Genomic DNA, 20,680 nt, shown 5'->3' on the forward strand with positions numbered 1-20,680 from the left:
CAATGACTTGATTTCGAGAAATTGATCTGTCAATTGGTATCCAATGTTGTGCGATTTGACACCTTTCGATTATTTCCTGATAAACCAGCAATAATTGATGCCTTGGTGACCCACATTGTTCGTGTTATTCATGAATAACGCCCAGCAAATCTCAAAAAAGTTGCCCAAAATTCTGAGTCCAGAATGCGCTGTTCCAGGACAGCCGCGGTGTATATATGCCCGAAATCATTTTCAAATGTTAATATCATGTATTGATCTATAAGTTTGTCATTCCGTGTGTAAGATTGAAAAATATTCATGTAAGACCCAACAAAGTATATATCGCTCATTTGCTGCAACAACGTCATAACTCAAACTCCGGGTGTTTTGACTCTTACTTGTTATTTATTAACTCTGTTGAAAATAATAAAACTCGGTCCTTGATTTATTCTAGCCCCAATACAAAGATCTTTCCGAAATATGGTGCTATGGTTATAAATGCCTATATAACCATATAAACTTTACATTCTAAAATCACTTAAACACGCATAAATATCTGACTCATCAGTCATGAGTGAATGAATGAGTCAGGCCCTGTTTTTTTAAATATATAGATTTTTTAAAAAAGGCCCAAAAAGTCGATCGTACGTATACTTTAGTAACTGTATGTATATCGTTATCAAGTCTGTGAAGATCGGCTCATAATTGGTTATAGATACCATATATGGACAACGAAAAAACCTGCATAACTATCTAAAAATATCAATATCATAGTACAGGATTTTGTAAATTTCGGTCCATATTTGACCATAGCTCCCATATAAGGTCCGCTTCCGCAATCTCTTATAAATATCTTTATCTGGTTAAAATTGGTCATAGCTCGTATATAAGGACCATAACCGAAATTAATAAATATCCTAAACATATCGATATCAAATGAGTTGTGAACTCTTTGAAAATTATTTTGTTCTTCTATTATTTGATTTTATTCAGAAGCTATTCCAATTTACTCCACTTTTATTAAACGCATTGGTTTATGAATAAATATGGCAACTCTATTGACATCGGGCCGACTGCGCTGTTCAAGCCATGAGCAGCGCATAGTAGAAATAGGGGGTATTCAAACCAATCAGTCCCATAAGAAATACACGGTATGTGTTTGACGTCAGCCAGTTGAGCCGGACTATAAAGTTGAACAATCTGGCAGCATTAAAATAATTGACATTTGTGTGTTATTGTTCTGTTATTTGTTTTTGCTTTTTTAGATGTGATAATGATGGTTGGTTTCACAAACCAACCATCTTCATCACATCTGTAAAAGCAACGGGAATAAACAAACACAAACGGATTGTAACGGTAAACAGAACGGATGTTAAAAGTGACAGATAAAAAAATGTGTAAAATGAATCTTTGAAAATATGTAGAAGAAGAAAACATAAAAACAAACAATAAAAAAACATCTCTCAAGAAACATAAAAAATCAATTTTTATATGAAAAATTAAGCAAAAAACATTAAAACAAAATAGATTTACAAGTGAGCAAGTGAACAAAACAATAAGAAATGAAAAATAAATACAAAAAAAAGAAGAAATTAAGTGAATTAAAATGAAAAGTGTGTGTGTGTCTAATTGAGTTGAAGCTGAAATCTACAATAACAACAAATAAATAAAACTTTCGCACTACTTTGTATACTTTCTCATCACACGAACGACCAACAGAGCAGCAAGCAGCAACAACAAAAACACCACCGATTTATACTTACGAACTCCAACACAACAAGTACTTCGCCGTCTACTTCGTTTTTTTAATGTTTTGCTTTATTACAACAACAGTAACAACAACAAAAAGAAAGTGTAGTTGAAGGTGGAAGTCGCGTGCAAACTTGTAAACAAAACAGAGAGACAGACACAGTCAAGTCAACTCAAGTGCAGTTAAACCAACAACACCAACTAATCATCCAAACACGTACGCACATGCACACACAAATCCACCTGCCATCTTAACAAACATTCGATATTTAAATTATTCACACAGTTTGTCTGTCTGTTTGCAATGACGACGACTGACTGTTGCTTCTAGTTCAATTTTAATCGTTGATTTTTTTGTGATTTTGTTTTTGTTTACATTTTTTTTGTTGGCATTACAATTGCTGTTGTTGTTATCGGTCATTTGTTTGTTTTCTTTTACCATTGTGTATTGTTCTTGTTGTTGCACTCATTCATTTTCATTCATTGTTTTCGATCAGTAGTGGCCGGTCTTTCATTTATAAAATACACTCACTCACTACAAATAGATACCCACAATTATATATTTTTGTTTTTGCAGTCGTCGTTGTCTTTGTGTTTGCTGTCGCCGTTTTCTGTTGCCGCATCTAGTACGAGCATGTTAATTAGTACAATGAAAATTCTAATTGCATTGATTTTAAGTCTCATGTTCACAATTTCACTGCTCAAACTTGTGTTGTTGTTTTGGAACGAGTATCCATCATTGTTGATGCATGGATTTCGCAGCGACCCCGCACTACCCACCGTCGACCTTTGGCTGCAGCAGAATAATCTAACGGATTATATACAATTATTTCAAGATAAAGGTAAGTGGTTGGCTGTATGCATTTTATATGAGGGAAATATTGAATTTTTATCATGTCAAGTGCAATGTGTATTTTTTTTCTTCTACAAGTTATTTATTGTTTGTTTTTCTATTTTCTTTTGTATCGTTTTCGCTGTTTGAATATAGTAGTGCATTCTTTTCACTGTATGGTGGGGGATATGGCATTTGTAATGCAACGTGTGCTTTTGGTTTGAAATGTGTTTCTTTTTTGAAAAAGCTTTTATTAAGAGTTACTATGATTAAAAAAATAGTTCAGTTTTGGGGATTTTTGTGACCCACTATACTAATACCTAGTTTGTTTAATTATAAAATTGTTGGTATAAAAATTGTGTTCTGCTCTCATTTGATTTGGGAGTTATAGGCATAGAGAATATATATAGAGCGGAAACTCTCCTGTCAAAGACTTACTAACTCAGTTGTCAGAAGAAAGAAGTTAAGAATATGTTAACCCTCTAAATCCTCAAGGCGTGGGTCTTTTTTGTCCTTTTAAAAAAGTGCAAAATCCACCATTAAAACAGGGATTTAAGGGGTTAAACTGTTCTGCAAAAAAATTATATGTGAAATTTTACTAGAAGTCCCTGAATACATCAAAACGGTAAATTCAACCACAAAGTCAGAAAAAATACATAACAAAAGAGAGCATAGGGTTAATTTCGCATTTATTAAGAATTTTATTTTAAAGAACATTTTAGGTATAAAATGTACTCAGCAATGTTATGTAAAATGTTACGAAGAACATTTTTGTATAATATGTTAACCCTCTAAATCCCCAAGGCATTGGTCTTTTTTGTCCTTCTTTTAAAAAAGAGCAACAAACACCATTAAAACATGGATTTAAGGGGTAAAAATATTCCGCAAAGATATTATCCGTGAAATTTTACTATAAGTCATTAAATATACCAAAACCGAAAATTCAACCAGAAAGTCAGAAATAAGACACAAAAAAGAGAGCCTACGGTTAATACTCTTTTGTTGTGTCTTATTTCTGACTTTCTGGTTGAATCTTCCGTTTTAGTGTATTCAGGGACTTATATGAGGCAATTTAGTTTATTAACAAACTCTTTAAGCCATAAAATGAGCCTCATAGCTGAACACAATATTGCGATAAAACAGTCGTATATAAGTTGCGCTAATCGATGACTGATTTAAAAATTTATTTGTATCATTTGATAGCAATGTTCAAACGTCAATCTATTCATGATGACTTGCCAAAGTATACTGATCAAAATAGTGAGCGCTGTAAGTTCTATCTGACTTAATAAAAACTTTGCTATCATTAAAAGGACCAGGCAATTTTCTTATAAATGATACCTAGGTCCATTGTTTTGTCAATATCATAAAGTTTTTTTCTATAATCCGTTTCACATGCTTCACCCCTTCGCAATAGGCTTAAATTTTGTACCTTAAATTTTTATATTTACTTTAAGAACAGGTTTAACTTGGAGGACTATAGTAACAGCAATTTTTTAAATTATTTGTCATTTCTAATATTTTGGCTGACTTTATAAACGCAGTAAAGCAAAGCAATACTTTGTGACATTCATGAACGCATAAATGTTTTGTAAAGAATCATAAATAACAAGTAAGAAAGTACGGTCGGTCAAGCCCGACCATATAATACCCTACACTAAGTAAAAGAGCAAAAACATTTTTCTTTTAAAATTTCAATAATTTATATTTTTGAGTGATTTTCGGAAGTGGGCCTTATATGGGGGCTATGACCAATTATGGACCGATCACCATGAAATTAGGTCGTGTGATTTATGTCTATATGAAAGTTATTTATATTAAATTTTGTGTGTATACCAACATTTTTAAGCGATTTATGCACGTTAAAGTGATTTTCGGAAGCGGGTCTATATGGGAGCTATGACTAATTATGGTCCGTTCGTAACAAAATTTGGTGACATGAATTTTGTATATATAAAACTTATTTGAAGCGGAATTTGTGGAGATACATATATAAATTAAATATTTATGACCGATAAAGTCCAATTTCGGAAGGACATTTGAATGGGGACTGGGTGAAATAATGGACCGATTTCAGCCAGTTTCAATATGCTTGGTCCTTTGTGCGAAAAAATAATATGTACCAAATTTTATCGAAATATCTTAAAAATTGCGACCTGTACTCTGCGCAATGGACAGCCAGCCAGATGGACGGACATCATTTAATCGACTCAGAATGTGATTCTAAGTCGATCAGTGTTAGACTAATATTTTTGGGCGTAGGGTATAAAAACAGTTCACAAATTTGGCAGATGTTGCGCATTGAAAAGCATTGCCATACAATAATAAACTTGGGACATTGCCAAAACAAAATCTATTGCGTTTATGAACAATAAGAAAAATACGATTTTGAATGCAAAAATATGTGGTACACTTCTTAATAGTTTTAAAAGTAGCTAAAATATCAATTGACGTTATTTTTAGACGGAAAAATCTCAAAGCTTCGTGTAAATTATTTGCCGTTAGCTGCTTTTTGGGGCAGTAAACTGTAAATGCACTTACCAGCATCAATGAGCAGGTAAGTGCATTGAGGTTAACTGCATTTTTAACTTACCTGCACAAAATATCGTGCAAAGTTGATTGTGCAAGTAAGACAAAATTACTGTATTTTCAAATTGTACTGTATTTCTCGACTGTATTTCTTCCATAGAAAATTTTATTAAAATCGTATAAAAAAGTTTGCCACTATCTCCAGATTATGGGTTTCTTTTAAATGCTTTTGGTGAACAAATTTACATTAATTCACTTGGCGGTAATATAAAATTTTTATTTTATTTTGTATCATACATAATTGATTTAACATTTAAAAATATTTAGATATTCATATATATTTCTATGTAATTGAAACTGTTTTAATTAAATTTCACTCAGTAAATTTAATTTGTTTTTTAAATTCCAAATTAAACATTTTTAATGTGGATCATCAAAGATCATTTTACAAAATTGTTTTGCATGTACATACAAATCAAACCTACAATTGATCTTTTCAAAGTAGAGTGGCAACTCTATAAGCTTTCAAAAAAGCTTTCTATTAAAAAAGCTTTTTCATTTACACATTTGTTGTTCTCTGCTTTTAAATTTTTAATGTGCTTAATTAATAATAATAATAAATTAACAACTAAACAAAAACAACACAATAGTTAGAAAAAAAATTATAAAAAAAATATAAAAATAAATTAAAAAAGTAAATTTTCTTAGGTTCCACCGAGATTTGAACTCGGATCGCAGGATTCAGAGTCCTGAGTGCTAACCATTACACCATGGAACCGTTGTGCCTTCAATTGGCAAAAGATTTACTTAAATCTAAAATAATTAAATGTTTTTCATGTTTCTTAATTTCATTCTTCCAATTAGAATGATGTCAGTCAGTTACTAAGCTAAGTGACGACGACCTATCGCAATTTAAATGTAAATTTTGCAACAAATAATTTCTGGTTTGAAAATGTTGTGTTGATTATTACAAGTACAACAATTACAATGTTGTTGGTTGGATGGACTGGGAAGGGAGCAGTGTGGTGTGTGTGCACTTGTGTGGTAATTATAAGAATTTTTTCATAAATTTTAAATTTTTATTACTGCTGTTGATGATGATGAGAGTTGGATTCTTTAACTGAAGCCATTTTTAATGGTGTCCATTATTATACCTACGTACAGCTTAATTTGTGTTTACAATGGTGGTGAAATAAGTAGCGATTTTCACTTTTGGTGGTAAATTTATCACACTGCAAATATATTTACTCTTATAATTACAGATCATTTGATATTCGAAAAAAATATAAGAAAGTGCTTCATTCAAAGCTAAAGACTCTCGAAATTAAAATTTTCATTGTAATGAAGGTCGCGGAGCCACTGTTCCGATCTCGCCCATTTTTAGCTAAACTTCGTACAGCGGTAAGATATACATTCGTACTAATCTTAAAGACTTTCACATTTATTGTTCTTCAAATATTCGAAAATAACTAATTCAATCCGGCAACGAAATAAATTCTTCAAAGCTTTACGGATTTCTCTAATACTGTTCACCTGGTATTTGATAATATCTTTTAATATTGTATTTGCGGTTCTGTGTCCACTAAAATTACGTAAAATTATAAAACAATATTTAAGACAAACTTTGAAGAATCTCGCAATTATAGTTCTTTAGTTATTCGAAATTAACAATTCACATTGTATGGGAGGTGCCACGCCCACTGATCCAATACCAATAGGGTGCTATTCGCACAAAGTTTGAAGACTTCCACAAATATATTGTAGTTCTCAGGATATTTAGAAATAACTATATGGAAGGATCCGTACTATTTTCGGTTAAACTTCGTGCAGTGATATGAAATTGATGGTAACGTGAAATAGCTCCCAAATGAAATAAATCCCATCAAAAATGAAATAATTCTCAAACTTGAAAAATGAAATAACTGCCAAATATGTGATATATCAAAAACTGCTTCGCTCAGAAAAGATTTCTTTCATTGCAGAAAGGTTTTACAATATTTCAGAAAGCCGAATTTCATTTCGCACCAGATTAAGATATCGTTACGACCTGACAAAGGCCGACAATTTAAAAAGAATCTTTTCCGAGCGAAGCCGGTTTTTGATACACCCCAGAGGAATAAACTTTTATGGCCGGCCAAAGGCCGGCAATGCAAAAAACACTTCTGAGCGAAGCCAGTTTTTGATAAACCCCAGAGGAGAAAACCTTAGCGCCCGGCCAAAGGCCTGCAATGCAAAACAAATTTTCTGAGCAAAGCCAGTTTTTAATATTTTGCTTTTGCAAAGTAGAACCTAACAAAAATGAAATAACTCCCTATACAGTGAAATAACTCCTAGTTCACATAATTAAATGAAATAAAACCCAACAAAAATTTCATTGGGAGTTGTTTCGTTGGCAGTTCTTGCATTATGAAATAACTCCCAGCTAAAAATTATGAAATAACTCCCTATGCGTTAGGAGTTGTTTCATAATAAAATAATTCCCAAGTTGTATGAAAAATTTGTTGGGTGTTATTTCATTTTTTCGTGGGGAGTTATTTCAATTGGGAGTTATTTTACGGTACCTGAAATTGATTGTATAAAATTTGAAGGCTGGTACGATGATAGTTCTGCAAATATTCTGAAATAAATATTTACTTTGTATTGGTGGTGCCACTCAAATTTTTCCAATCATGCCCATTTTCAAATTTTTTATTTATTAGTAAAAAAAATTATGACAAAAAAAATGTTTTAAAAAAAATTCCGGTTACAAAATTTGTTCCCGATTTTGACCCATTGTAGGTCCAACGTCGTTGCAAAGATATCCAATTTGTCTATACTTATTACTTAGTAATCAAGATATAGATCAAAATTCGGCCAAAAATCGAGGTTGTCCTGATTTTTTTCTTATATCCCAACCATTTCCTCGATTTTAAATAGCAACCGAACCGGGTCTATAGCGGATGTATTAATGTATGAATCATGTATGTAAGTTATTTGGCGACTACGGAGAGTTGATTTCAACATACAGACGGACAAACGATCCAGAATATACTTTGTGGGGTCCAAATGAAAAATGTAGAATCACTGGATCAAATTTTCCATGAATCGAGCACACAAATCGGCCCAAAATACAAGGAATTTCGCGTTCGTTGTTGGCTTGTTGACATATACCAGCGAATTAATTTAACCCCTAGCACGAACGAGCGGCCATTCGCGAGCACCGTTGCGTGGAACCTTATGTCTCCAAAGTTCATAGCGTCGTGCTGGTCTCAAAAATACTCCGATGGCATAGCCTACAACCATCAACTGCGATTGTTACATGATCGCCGTTGACGGTTGTTTTCATCAAAAAAGAAAAATGGGCTGATGACGCCGTCGGCATGAAAACATCACCAAACAGTTAATTTTTTCGGATAATGTTGTGCCTTGTGCATCACTTTAGGGTCAATACGCAATGCATAACCTGTTTCGAAATTTTGCAGGGTCTTGTTTTAAGGTTTCGTTGAATGAAAATTGGCGTAAGCGCACGCAATGTAGAACGTGAACTTTTATACAAAATTTAATAATTTGCAAACTTTCTTAAAGCGTATATCACTCCATGATGAAATGGCATAGACTGATGTTTCAAGCTGTGAATGAATAGCGAAGCCAACATCATTTTTATTTGAGAAATGGCAAAAACCAAATGAATCTTACTTACTGAAAAACCCTTAATAAAACGTAACATTCTTCGATCTATAAGGGATAGCAATTTGAAAATTTAATTGGCCAGATGCTAGTTCTTAAGAAAAATTTAATTGGCCAGATGCTAGTTCTTAAGAAAAAATATAATTTAACTTTCGAAATGTTTATACTTTGTTTGGTCTAACAAGTGATAGTAAAATGATAATACTATCTATTTCCCAATATATACGATTATACCCACCAATAGTAAAATAACTATTTTCTAAATTGTAGTACAAATAGAAAGTTTAAAGTGGTTACACTCTAGATCACTTAGAGGCACTAAATTGGCAATTGACTTCACACTGGATTACATGGGATAAACGTTTGTACACAAACATTTTCTTTTTGAAGAATTTACGTAAAAACACAAATCTAATAGAAATACATTCTGAATACTTAAAATTTCTATCACTCTTTGTCTTCTTTCTAGTGGACATGACTTTGTGAACTCAAATATTCTAAACGCTTATTCAAAGTTAGAGCGGGGTTATCATCTATCAATATAAGCTTTCATTTTAGTTAGGAATAGGGTTGGTGCAATAAGGACCCTATGTTAAATAGGATATAACAAAATTTTAAAACCTCCATTTCCCAAATATTAGTTATTTACTACCTAACATTTAAAACACCAAATCAAACTTTTTTTTATTTCTCTCAAAATATAAGATTTGTTTACGAATTTCGAACATTTTTAAAATGATGCATAAAATATTTAAGAGAATAATTACCAATAAGCACTGTTACTTTTTATTTTTGTTGTCATTGTTGTCTTTATTGTTCCTTAAAAAAATCATGAACTTAGCCAACAAAAATAGCCAGCCAGTTGTTCCTTTTATTAATGACATGCAACACACACACACACAAACAACAGCAATGGAAAAAGGACCTTAAAGTTTGGTAACGAAAACAATGAGCAAAACTGTAACTAAAACTGAGAGTGTGAGTAAGAAATAAACACAGAGAGTAGCTTGAAAAAGAGAGAGAGAGAGTAAATAAACATAAAAAATGCATTAAACTAATAAATACTCTTTTGGAGTAATAAAAACAAAACAAAAAAGTTTGTGTTGTTTTCATCCAACGAAAGTCAAAGCTAATATTTATGCTCTTGGCCTCTCTTGCTTCTGCTCCTGCTATAGTTTATGTGTGTCAGGGATGCGCACCAAAAATTACAAAATCAAATTGTACCAAAACGAAAGGATATTTTTTTGTACCAACATTTTGTTAGTGGAAATAATCAACGAGTTTGACAATAGTATTCAAATTTTGAATGGGATTAAGTTAGATCAAACAGGTAGTCATTACATAGTTTACTGAGATCTAGTTTTAAATCCCATTTAGATGTTACTATGGAGTGTAATTCGGGACACTCTAAATAACCAAATAAGGATTCGTGATTAAACCAATCTGCAATTGAACGAAATTATCCACCACCGACTCCTCTTTCTTTCTATTATGAAAATTCCTACAATCATTGTTAGAAGGTTAATTCAATTTCTTATAATTTGTCTCAACAGATAAGTATCTCCTTATCGCTGATTACCATGGCATCTGGATCTGTTGTTTATATCCTTGATAACTGAAACCGATACTAGTGGACATGCGTCTCCTATGAGTCCAAATTCAATCAAAAGAAACGGTGTTTGACGGTACGTTTTAACCATTTTGTATCTGAGAAAGTTAAAATATACTAATCCAAAGACCAGGGACTTTTCAATAATTCAAATTGACCAGTTTTTCTGTTGTTTAGGTCTTTGACATCCCGAAAGGAACCATTTCTGTAATACCTAAGTAAATTAATGTTATACGACTATGATTTTGTTTCCGCCATGACGGGGATCTTGCACATTCCGCTGTTATTGTGTACTTCTGTTTACATAGCAAACCCATCATCAATAGGAGATGTGATGTCTTCATTCCGGATAGAGGAATGTGAGTTGAAGTTTGAAATGCATACATGCGGAGACAAAAAAATATCTGTGTCTTCGGGCAGATAATACACTGTCTGTCTGAGCTGCTTTGAAATATTGCAGAGAATTTAAACCCCCATCTCCTTCTGATACTTATTCACAGTGGTCTTAAGCTATCCAATTATGGTGTCATGATCAAGGATGTACAATTAAAACTCTAAGGACTCCATTTTTGGGTACTTTGTCTAAATGGCAACGATATGAATGCATTCAAATTGCTCTGACAGACCACGGGGATTAGGAACCATAGACTACGAAGTAAAGGTAAGGTAAAGGTAAGGCGGCTGGCTCAGTTATAACAAGATATCAGGCAGGGATATGCGTATATATACTGACAGTCAGGCCGCAATAAAGTCTCTAACAGGTGTATACACGACATCTAATTTGGTCCAGGAATGCCGGGCATCCTTAAAAAGGATGGCGAGACATTCAGCAATCGTACTCAAGTGTGTACGGATATACTACGGTCAACTGCGTTGTGGATGATTTGGGATTCTGTTATCCAAATGTAAGCTACAGATTAATAACTTCTACTATGAGCTCGCTCAGACAAGATGGGTTTGTGAACCCACATGCATTATTACCAGCATGATATGAACTCAACTGAATCGTGGACGAACAACATATCTTCTTGGCTTGAAACGCTCACAATTGAGTTGTGTAGTGGCGGTCATAACCGGACACTGCACTTTTGGCAACCATGCGAGGAGACTTGGCTTGCCCTAAAATGACTTCTGCAGAAGTTGTCTAAACGAGGAGGAGGATGAGACCATATTTCAGCTTCTTTGTCACTGTCCGGCATTAGGAGATCTATGATTAAGGTTTCTCGGATATCGTTCCCTAAATAGTCTTTCAGAGCTCTCGAATATGAGGTTAGAGGGCATTAATGCCTTTATTGGTATTGGCAGCAATTGGTTTAAAAGACCAGACATGGGTATCTCTTTAGAGCAGGAAAAGGAAAAACATGGGCGCCGAGTTTTTCATTTACTCTTCTCTTACGTACGTGTGCACACGAATTGTAGAGAAATAAACAATTTTAAATCAGTCTAGCTTGAGAACTCAAATAGGCAGGTTGTGTATCGTTTTTTTATCGCATAATTTAAGAATCAGCTTTGCCAGTGAAAAAAATGTCCCAACTTTTAAACATGTATGATGAACAATATGAGATTTTACATTTTTAATTGGGGAAAAGAGACGAAAGTTTACTGGCAACACCGATTCGTGGTGAGAGCGGAGAGAGTGTATAACTAATGCAATCGTAAAATGCAATAGTATAGGTTGCCTTTCCCTGCTTTAGAGTGACCTTATAACCGCCAACTCCCCCTCTCCTTTCTTTCTTCGGACATCTTCCATTTAACTTTTTCAATCTTACCCTTCTTTTTTTTCATTTCTATCTTTCCCTCTTTTTCTGACTTTCTATTTTAAGGTAACACAAAGGGACCTATAGCTTTGGATCCACCTGCCTGGAAACCTTACCTTACCTAGACTATGAAGATCCATTGATATGATTCTCAAGAAATTTTTGATTAAGAGTTGAGAACCACAGACTGCTTAGGGCTATTGATATGATTGTCAGGAAGTACAATAGGCAAAACTACAAACTAAATATATTTCAAAGAAAAAGAACAACTGAATTTTGATGATTTTAAACGGTCTTCTTCATTCTTTAAAAAGAGCCTGGAGTAATCGATACAAAAATTATTTAGACATCACAAGACAAAATCGCCTAACTTAATTTGGACGATTCTCTAAAGCGGCTCCCGTGGATACCATTTGTTATTCCAGACGTATCTGCCATTAGGGTGGCCCTTAATAAACGAAAGTTGGATTTTGGCCATTCTCACCCCCCAGTTTGGTGAACATTAATAAAAAAAATCTTCCTGAAAAAATTTTAGATAAAGCCCTCTGAAGTTTTGAGATACATTTACAAGGGAAAATATGCATTTTTTTCAGTTTTTGTAAAAATTTTGCCATTAAAAAATTACTTTTGTAATTTAATTTAAAAGAATCGAAATGTGTACGTAATTGTCGTTCTAATGAGATATAAAAAACAGAAATCGGTCAAAAAATGTTAAAGTTATTAAAAATTCGCCAGACCATTAACGTATCTCAGGCCACTAGAACAAGAAATGTAGGAACAAAATTAACATATTTTGAGAAATATTAAAATAAAAGCTCATTTTTACTTAAAATATGTCCATATATACTTGTATATGAGTTTTTGTCTTCGTAGGATACCGTTAAACTATTCTTAGTTATGAACAAAAAAATAAATTTTTTTTAACGGCAGTTTCAAAACTCCATTTTCAAATTTTTAAAAATTTTTTTAAAAAAATTTCAGAATTTTTTGATCATCTCATTGGGATTTATTAAGAATATAATAGGGAATAAAAATGTGAAAAAATTATGAAAAATATCTCTTATAGTTTTTCCGTACCTGCGATTTAAATTTTGAAATTTTCGAGAAAAACCAATTATTTGGCAATTTGTAGGCCAATGAGCACTATTTCCTTACTCTTATGAATTTTAAGCCAAACTTATTCAGAATATTATAGACCAGATAATTCTAAATATACTCTAAAACTTTTACTAAAATCGGAAAACGTTAACCCTAAATCGTGAAGGTCAAAGGTCAAATTTTTCAATATTTGGAATTTCTCTTTTTGTTAAATTTCATCAAAATAATAACTTTGATTACGTGGGTAACCCATGCATAACAAATCAGACAGTGCTCAGTAAATATGATCGTGTACCTACCAATAGTCAAATGAGTCTTAGTCCTTTACCGTTCCTTTGAGAGCTATATATTCAACAAGTGAAAATCACACCCAGCAAAAATATGAATGTCAATAGTGTATCAACCCCGTATGTGTACAAATTGTACACGAACGGTGTCAATTTGACAACGAAAAAATGACACCATTCCGTTGCCGAATTGACACCATCCGTTGTCGATTTGATAACGTTCGTGTACGATTTTATAACAGACCATTGTCAATTTGTCACTGTTTGTGTACGATTTGACAATATACCGTTGTCAATTTGACACCAAAAACTATCGACTTGATACCGTTCGTGTACGATTTGACACCTGACAATTTTTCCTTTCTATTTTTTTTGGTAATGAATATAAATAAAAATTTCTTTATTTTTTACATTTTTTTAATACAATACATATAAAACATAAATATAAAATAAATATAAAAACTATAAATTTCCATTTGGAGTTGTATGTCGTCACTGGATTCGGTGGTCTTCTCTGCCTGGATCTTCACTGCCTGGATCTTCATCTGCATCAACACAAATTCGCAATCAAACACAATTACACTTTCTTTTATATTTTGGTTCTTAAACCATTTATTTGCATCACCATTACCCTTTATTATTTATTAAAATATTTTAAATTTTTTAATGTAAATAAAATTAAAACACACTTATAAAAAGCAACTCACGTTGAAATGCGTCGCGAATAATTTAACATCATTGCGTTGTCGATTCGTACCCGTTTGTTTATAAATTGTAAACGTACGGTGTCGAAAAAAAGTGACACGTATGGTGTCAAAATGTCACCAACCGTTGTTGATTTTGCAACGCTGTTTTTCCTTCAGTGCACATCGTCCGATTTTAAATAGCAACCGAACCGGGACTATAGTGGATATATTGATGTATGAATTACGTATCACTTGGGAGCACGGAAAGTTTATAAGTTTACATTTAAATTGTTTATCGTATTATTATTAAATTCTAACTATCAAAACTTCTGCGGTTTAACTATTGTTTTACTAACCTTATTAATATTAATATTTATAATTTCATTTTACTTTTACACTACCACACAATTCTTGTTATTATTAAAACGTTTGGGGTTGAACTATTGGTTTGCTAAATTACAATATTAATATTTATACCCTACACCACCATAGTGGGGAGGATATAATGCGTTTGTGCAGATGTTTGTAACGCCCAAAAATATTAGTCTAAAACCCTTAAAGTATACCGATCGACTTAGAATCACTTTCTGAGTCGATTAAACGATGTCCGTCCGTCTGGTCGGCTGGCTGGCTGTCCATGTAAACCTTGTGCGCAGAGTACAGGTCGCAATTTTGAAGATATTTCAATGAAATTTGGTACATATAATTTTTTTGGCTCAAGGACCAAGCCTATTGAAACTGGCTGAAATCGGTCCATTATTTCACCTAGCCCCCATACAAATGTCCTTCCGAAATTGGACTTTATCGGTCATAAATGTTTAATTTATATATGTATCTCCACAAATTCCGCTCCAAATAAGTTTTATATACACAAAATTCATGTCACCAAATTTTGTTACGATCGGTCCATAATTAGTCATAGCTCCCATATAGACCCGCTTCCGAAAATCACTTTAACGTGCATAAATCGCTTAAAAATGTTGGTATACTCACAAAATTCAACATAATAAACTTTCATATTGATATAAATCACACGACCTAATTTCATGGTGATAGGTCCATAATTGGTCATAGCCCCCATATAAGGCCCACTTCCGAAAATCACTCAAAAATATAAATTATTGAAATTTTAAAAGAAAAATGTTTTTGCTCTTTTACTTAGTGTAGGGTATTATATGGTCGGGCTTGACCGACCATACTTCCTTACTTGTTTACATTTCAATTTGTTTTCCCACTACTATTCAATTCTAATTATAACAACTTCTGCGGTTTTATTGCATTTTTTCTCTGCATTTAAATTTTTTTTTGCAACTTCTGCGGTTTTTATACATTTTCACACCGGCCGCTTACATGCGCCCTGCATCATGAAATGGTCCACCTATACAAAAAATAACACAATTTCTCACATACACCCTACATCAGGCAATGGTCGACCTATTCAATAAATAACACAATATACACAAACATATTACTAACATAATTAAAAATCGTTTAACGAACCAGAAATTTACATCAGTTGTATTCCAAAATAACTATTGGTTTTTGTGACGATCAGTCCATAATTGCTCCCGCATATGATACATACTCGTAGATATCAACGCACAACATTCTATGAAAATCGGCATATAAATATAGAAATTGAGAAATAATTTAACACAAATTTGTGTTACTGGGGACCTTAACAATAGGTCTGTTCATTTACTTTCCCAGTAAATACTTGCAACGAGAGAATAAAATAAAAATTTACAAAATTACTCTCTTAAATTCTCTCTTAAAAATAGTAAAAAGTAAATGAACGCTTTTCCAGTAACAATTGTTTTATACACACAAATTTCTTATTTTATTCCTTTTAAAATGTATAAATACTCACATTTTCTTCAATTGTATTGAAAATTCTTTTCTTTTTGATATTTTTTCACCACAAAAATAAAATTGTAAATAAATAAACATATAAATATATAAGCTGAAATATAACGAGTTCAAAATAGAACTTGTAATAGTTTGCAACGAGAGAACACTATCTAAAATGTATACGCTCTTGATTTTGTCTCTATTTGCAAGTTTTTTGAGTTAATGAACGCTTTTCCAGTAACAATTGTTACTAACTAGTAACAACTTTCAGTTATTGAACATAGCTAATGTGACGCCAGAGATGAATTTTTCGGCTTTAGGCGGACTGATATAGATAGGTAGACTTTTAACCTAGAGGCTACAATATTTAGATTAGAGAACTGAGGGACTCCACAGGGATGGGTTTTATCGGCACTCTTGTTGAATCTTGCCATTAATATACAACTCATGAAACTAGACTCCATGAAGTGTAAAACTGTCGCAAATATGCTGATGATGTTGCTATAGCCGTTTCTGGGAAACATCGTGACACATTATCACTATGCCTACAAACCTCACTTGTACACTTATGCACTGCTAGTGGACTTGGTGTGAATCCTGGGCAAACTGAGTTTGTGCTCTTTTCAAGAAGGTACAAAATCCCCTCATTCTCATTACCGAGTCTTAACGGAGGGAAACTTAAGCTCTCGGATAGTGCGAAGTATCTAGGAATCATTCTACACTTTAAGCTGTCCTGAAGCCCGAATATCCAAGCGAGAGCATCCATGGCGGCTATCGCTATTTAGGCCTGCAAAAGGACCATTGGGAAGACCTGGGGAATAAGCCCTAGAAATGCGAAATGGCTTTTTGACATGGTGGTAAAGCCCATACTAATGTATGGAGCACTAGTATGGTAGAAGGCTCTAACAAAATCCACCTACTACGAATTTATGCCCATAAATTCAGTGGTTAGGCTAAGCACTGTAGGAGCATGGAGGTCTGGTTGTACCGGTCATGCGTCTATTTTGGGTTGTATATCTTGTCTCCCTGTGAACTGACTACTGCTCTCACTTACCCTTGACAGTCGCTTCTCTGTATCGATGGCGGGCGAGTTATCTTCTGCTAGGGACACGTTCGAAATAATGCAGCATCTATACAGATGGCTACAAGTCTGCGATTGGGTTGGGTGGTGGCTTCTTATTCCCCGTTTTTTTAAAGGGGGTGTGTTTCAGGCACAGCACCAATGTAGTGTAAGTCAAGCTGAGATTTCAGACATCTAAAGTGCGGTACACTGGATGAAGTTCTATAGGTTATTTGGTGTGAATAAACGAATCTGTACTGACAGTAAGCCTACTATCAATTCCCTCTCTGGTGTCTATTCGACATCCAGATTTGTACATGAATGCCGTATCTCTTAAAGAGATGGCGAAACATTCTAACCTGGAGTTATTCTGGGTGTCGGGTCATTATGGTGTACTTGGCAATGCTATTGCAGATGAACTGGCCAAAAAAAGGCTCACGTTTGCAAGCTGATGAGATTGATCTTTTGGTCAGTTTACCACAATCCTTTTGTAAATCACTCATACAGATATTAACTTACAAGATTTTTTTCAGTTAGTATAATGCTATCTTCGATCAAAAAATTAAAACTTTGACCCACTGTAAAAAAAAATTCAGACCAGCTGGACTATAAGTTTATTCTACAAATATGATTTACTCAACACGCCCTTTCAGAATTATAGGGTCGCTGTTCTGTTCCAACCAAAAATCTCAATTTGTTAGACAGTGTAATTAAAACTCTTAAAAATTTTCAATATGGATTTTAAAAAAAATACCAAGAGATCTGAAGCTTCATCGTCACACTGCTTCAAAAGGCATTAAACAGTATCAGGAAGACCTGAACATTGAAAGAAAACATGGATCAGGATGAAACAACAACAACTCTTTCGAAGAGCACAGAACACTTCTATCAGAAAAGCAGTTCGTAAAGATAAATGTTCTGATTATTTTCTGGGCAGCGCCAAAGCTAATGCTGGGTTGAAGTCGTATAAAGTTCAGAATGTTCCAGATCGCAATGCGGTAAAGAACTTAGAAGCAAAAGAATGAGCGAAAAAATAGAAGTGAAATTTTATAAAAATGAAACTTATGTACTGACAGACTTTTCACAACTTCCGGGTCAAGATTTTTATGATGGACGTGTTAATGTTTCAATAGTTTAATATTGTATAATGGAAGGCAAATTCACTTAACTGTCCAGTACTTCGATCAATACCTTTCCGATTTCCGATTTCATTCGTTCAAAAAAGTAACGGAAACAACTATATAATCTTTAATGAGAGTATTTCCGGAAAAAGTGGATAAATTTATAAATGCCGATATTTTATTGTTTAACCCTATAACCTGCAAACTTTAAAAGCTTTAAAAAAGTTGTCGAATAACTTTTTATGGGGTAATTATGATCCAATAAACTCAGAACAGCCATCAGAAACTAATTTAATGAATACAAGTATAAGTTTTATCTGGCTCATTCTTTATATTGTACCATCCCAACCCCCTTGGAAGACTACATGTTCAGAGCTAAACCAGATCAAGGCTCTGTAGAGCAGATCTACTACCCCTGATGAGTGCCCACCTAAGTAAGATGAGTGCCATTTGTCCATGAAGGCTCTCTCTTGTTAGAGATCAACTAGTTTTAATTTTATTTATAAGATTTAAATACTTATTTGGGGTATTCACACGATCTGCTATTAGTCATAATGTAATATATATTGTTACGAATTTGAATTTAAGATTTGAATTTAACGGTATCTAACCACTGCCTGCAACATTCATCATGTTTATAAACATGGCCATCACACAGTGGTATGAGAATAAAAAAGAGGGAAATAAATCTGTAACTTCTAAACCCTTCCGCCGATTTGAATGAAATGTCACATGCGCAAAGAGGAAGTGTAGTCAAGTTTAAGTTCTGTGAATTTACCTAGCACTGTTATTTACATTCATAAAAATGTTATTATGTAGGCAACATGCTTTTTTATGAATTTCTATGTTAGGTATATTCTCAGCGAGTTGTTTAGTTTTCCCTAATTTATTTGACACGTAAAAACATAAGGTAGACATGTTATATATCAATGGATAGAGGATTTTGTCTACTTTTCAAAAATGTATATAACTTTTGTTAATTAACAAATTCATGGAATACTTTTTTGAAAAATATGAAAAAAATGCTTTTTATTGAATTTTGCATAGATACAAATTTTTCAAATTGAAATAAAATTTTTATTTATGAATATTTTTCAATGAAATTTCACAGTTATGTAGACTTTTCTATTTAAAATGGAAAAATAAAAACAAATTTTGAAATTTGTTATCAAGTATTCCGCAATTCCCAAAAAAATCTTTAAAAATTCTAAAAATGGGATTTTTTCGTTTTTTGGGTATAATATCCATAATAGGGGCGGGGTTATCGGAACCCTTTACAAGATAATTAAGAACTTATTGGGCCATCTAAAATAGGTTACTATATTTTGATATCGAGTATGCGATTTGAGAATTTTTGCCCTAATATTGAATTTTACATAAAAAATAGACATTTTTTGAATGGATCTGATCCCGTCGGTATCAAAAATTATAAATGTTTTTTCATTTAGAATATCTGGCGTTAAGTTAGCTTTTCAAAAAGTACAAATTCATTATACATCCTCTTAGAAAATTTTTAGATAACTTAAAAAGAATAAAAATACTTTTTCCCAAAAAAATTGCGAAAAATCGCCTTTTTTAATTTTTTTATATTCAAATACATGTAACTTTGGACTCAGTCATGATTTTTAAACTTCTTTCTTTATTTGATATATAGATCTATTGTTAATCCTATAAAAGAAAAATGGATAAAATCGGAGAATATTTGGAACCGCGGTCACCAAAAAACTGGCGTAGGGTGGGTAAAAATGTTGAAAATTAAATTTTCAAATGCGAATATCTCCTAAGCTATAAGAGATAATTGATAGCTACGACGAGGTTTTATGTAGTGCTCGACGAGGAGATTCTGCATGTGTAATCGGATCACAAACGAAGAAATAGGATCATTTTAAAAATTGAACATACCCGAGGTGTCCTAATTTGGGAACCCCTGGTCTCGCTCCTGATGGGGTCATGAGGTCCAAATTCTAAACTTAAACTCGACTACACTTCCTCTTTGTGCAAGTTTAGAAGTTACAGATTTATTTCCCTCTTTTTTTATTCTCATACCACTGTGGATCAGTAGAAGCTTCTACTTAACAACAATGTTGATAAGTACGCAGATATTAGCATTGTTTATCATTGTAGAAATAGAGCTTTCAAGAAGCATCTAGATGGTAATGCAAAGTGTGCTGTATAAGTTGTGAATTTATTATAGGAGCTGTTAGAGTTAACATAAACTGTATTCATGTACATTATTTTTATAAGGGGTAATTTAAGTGTGTGTATTGTTGTAAATTTGAATAAATAAAGAGTTGTTACAATTTTAAACTACAGGTACCAAAATAACTCATTCGGGCTGTACTTTGAATTGTACCAAAAAAAAGGTACGATTGTAGAAACTTTTGTTCATCCCTTGACAGTGTAAATGGATGATGATACACTGAAAGTCAAATAAAAAAAAAGAGAACTTTTTGAAC

The 20,680-nt window shown here is 33.1% G+C and overlaps 1 protein-coding gene and 1 non-coding gene across 3 annotated transcripts in view; one reads left to right on the plus strand and one right to left on the minus strand.

The window, feature by feature from the left end:
- The first annotated feature begins 2,286 nt into the window (after positions 1-2,286).
- LOC135951897 (apoptosis-resistant E3 ubiquitin protein ligase 1) overlaps positions 2,287-20,680 on the plus strand; it is a 152,267-nt gene continuing 133,873 nt past the window's right edge. Inside the window, exon 1 of one of the 2 annotated variants that reach the window (XM_065501641.1) lies at positions 2,287-2,570. In XM_065501641.1, the coding sequence (XP_065357713.1) occupies positions 2,363-2,570 (208 nt within the window). In that variant the 5' untranslated portion in view covers positions 2,287-2,362. The remainder of the gene's footprint in view (positions 2,571-20,680) is intronic. The other variant, XM_065501642.1, reaches the window with a different exon arrangement.
- TRNAQ-CUG (transfer RNA glutamine (anticodon CUG)) lies at positions 5,796-5,867 on the minus strand. The gene has a single exon. It is a non-coding gene; the product is annotated as a tRNA-Gln (tRNA).

The sequence above is a fragment of the Calliphora vicina genome, chromosome 2 (assembly GCF_958450345.1).
Source record: "Calliphora vicina chromosome 2, idCalVici1.1, whole genome shotgun sequence".
NCBI classification, from domain to species: domain Eukaryota; kingdom Metazoa; phylum Arthropoda; class Insecta; order Diptera; family Calliphoridae; genus Calliphora; species Calliphora vicina.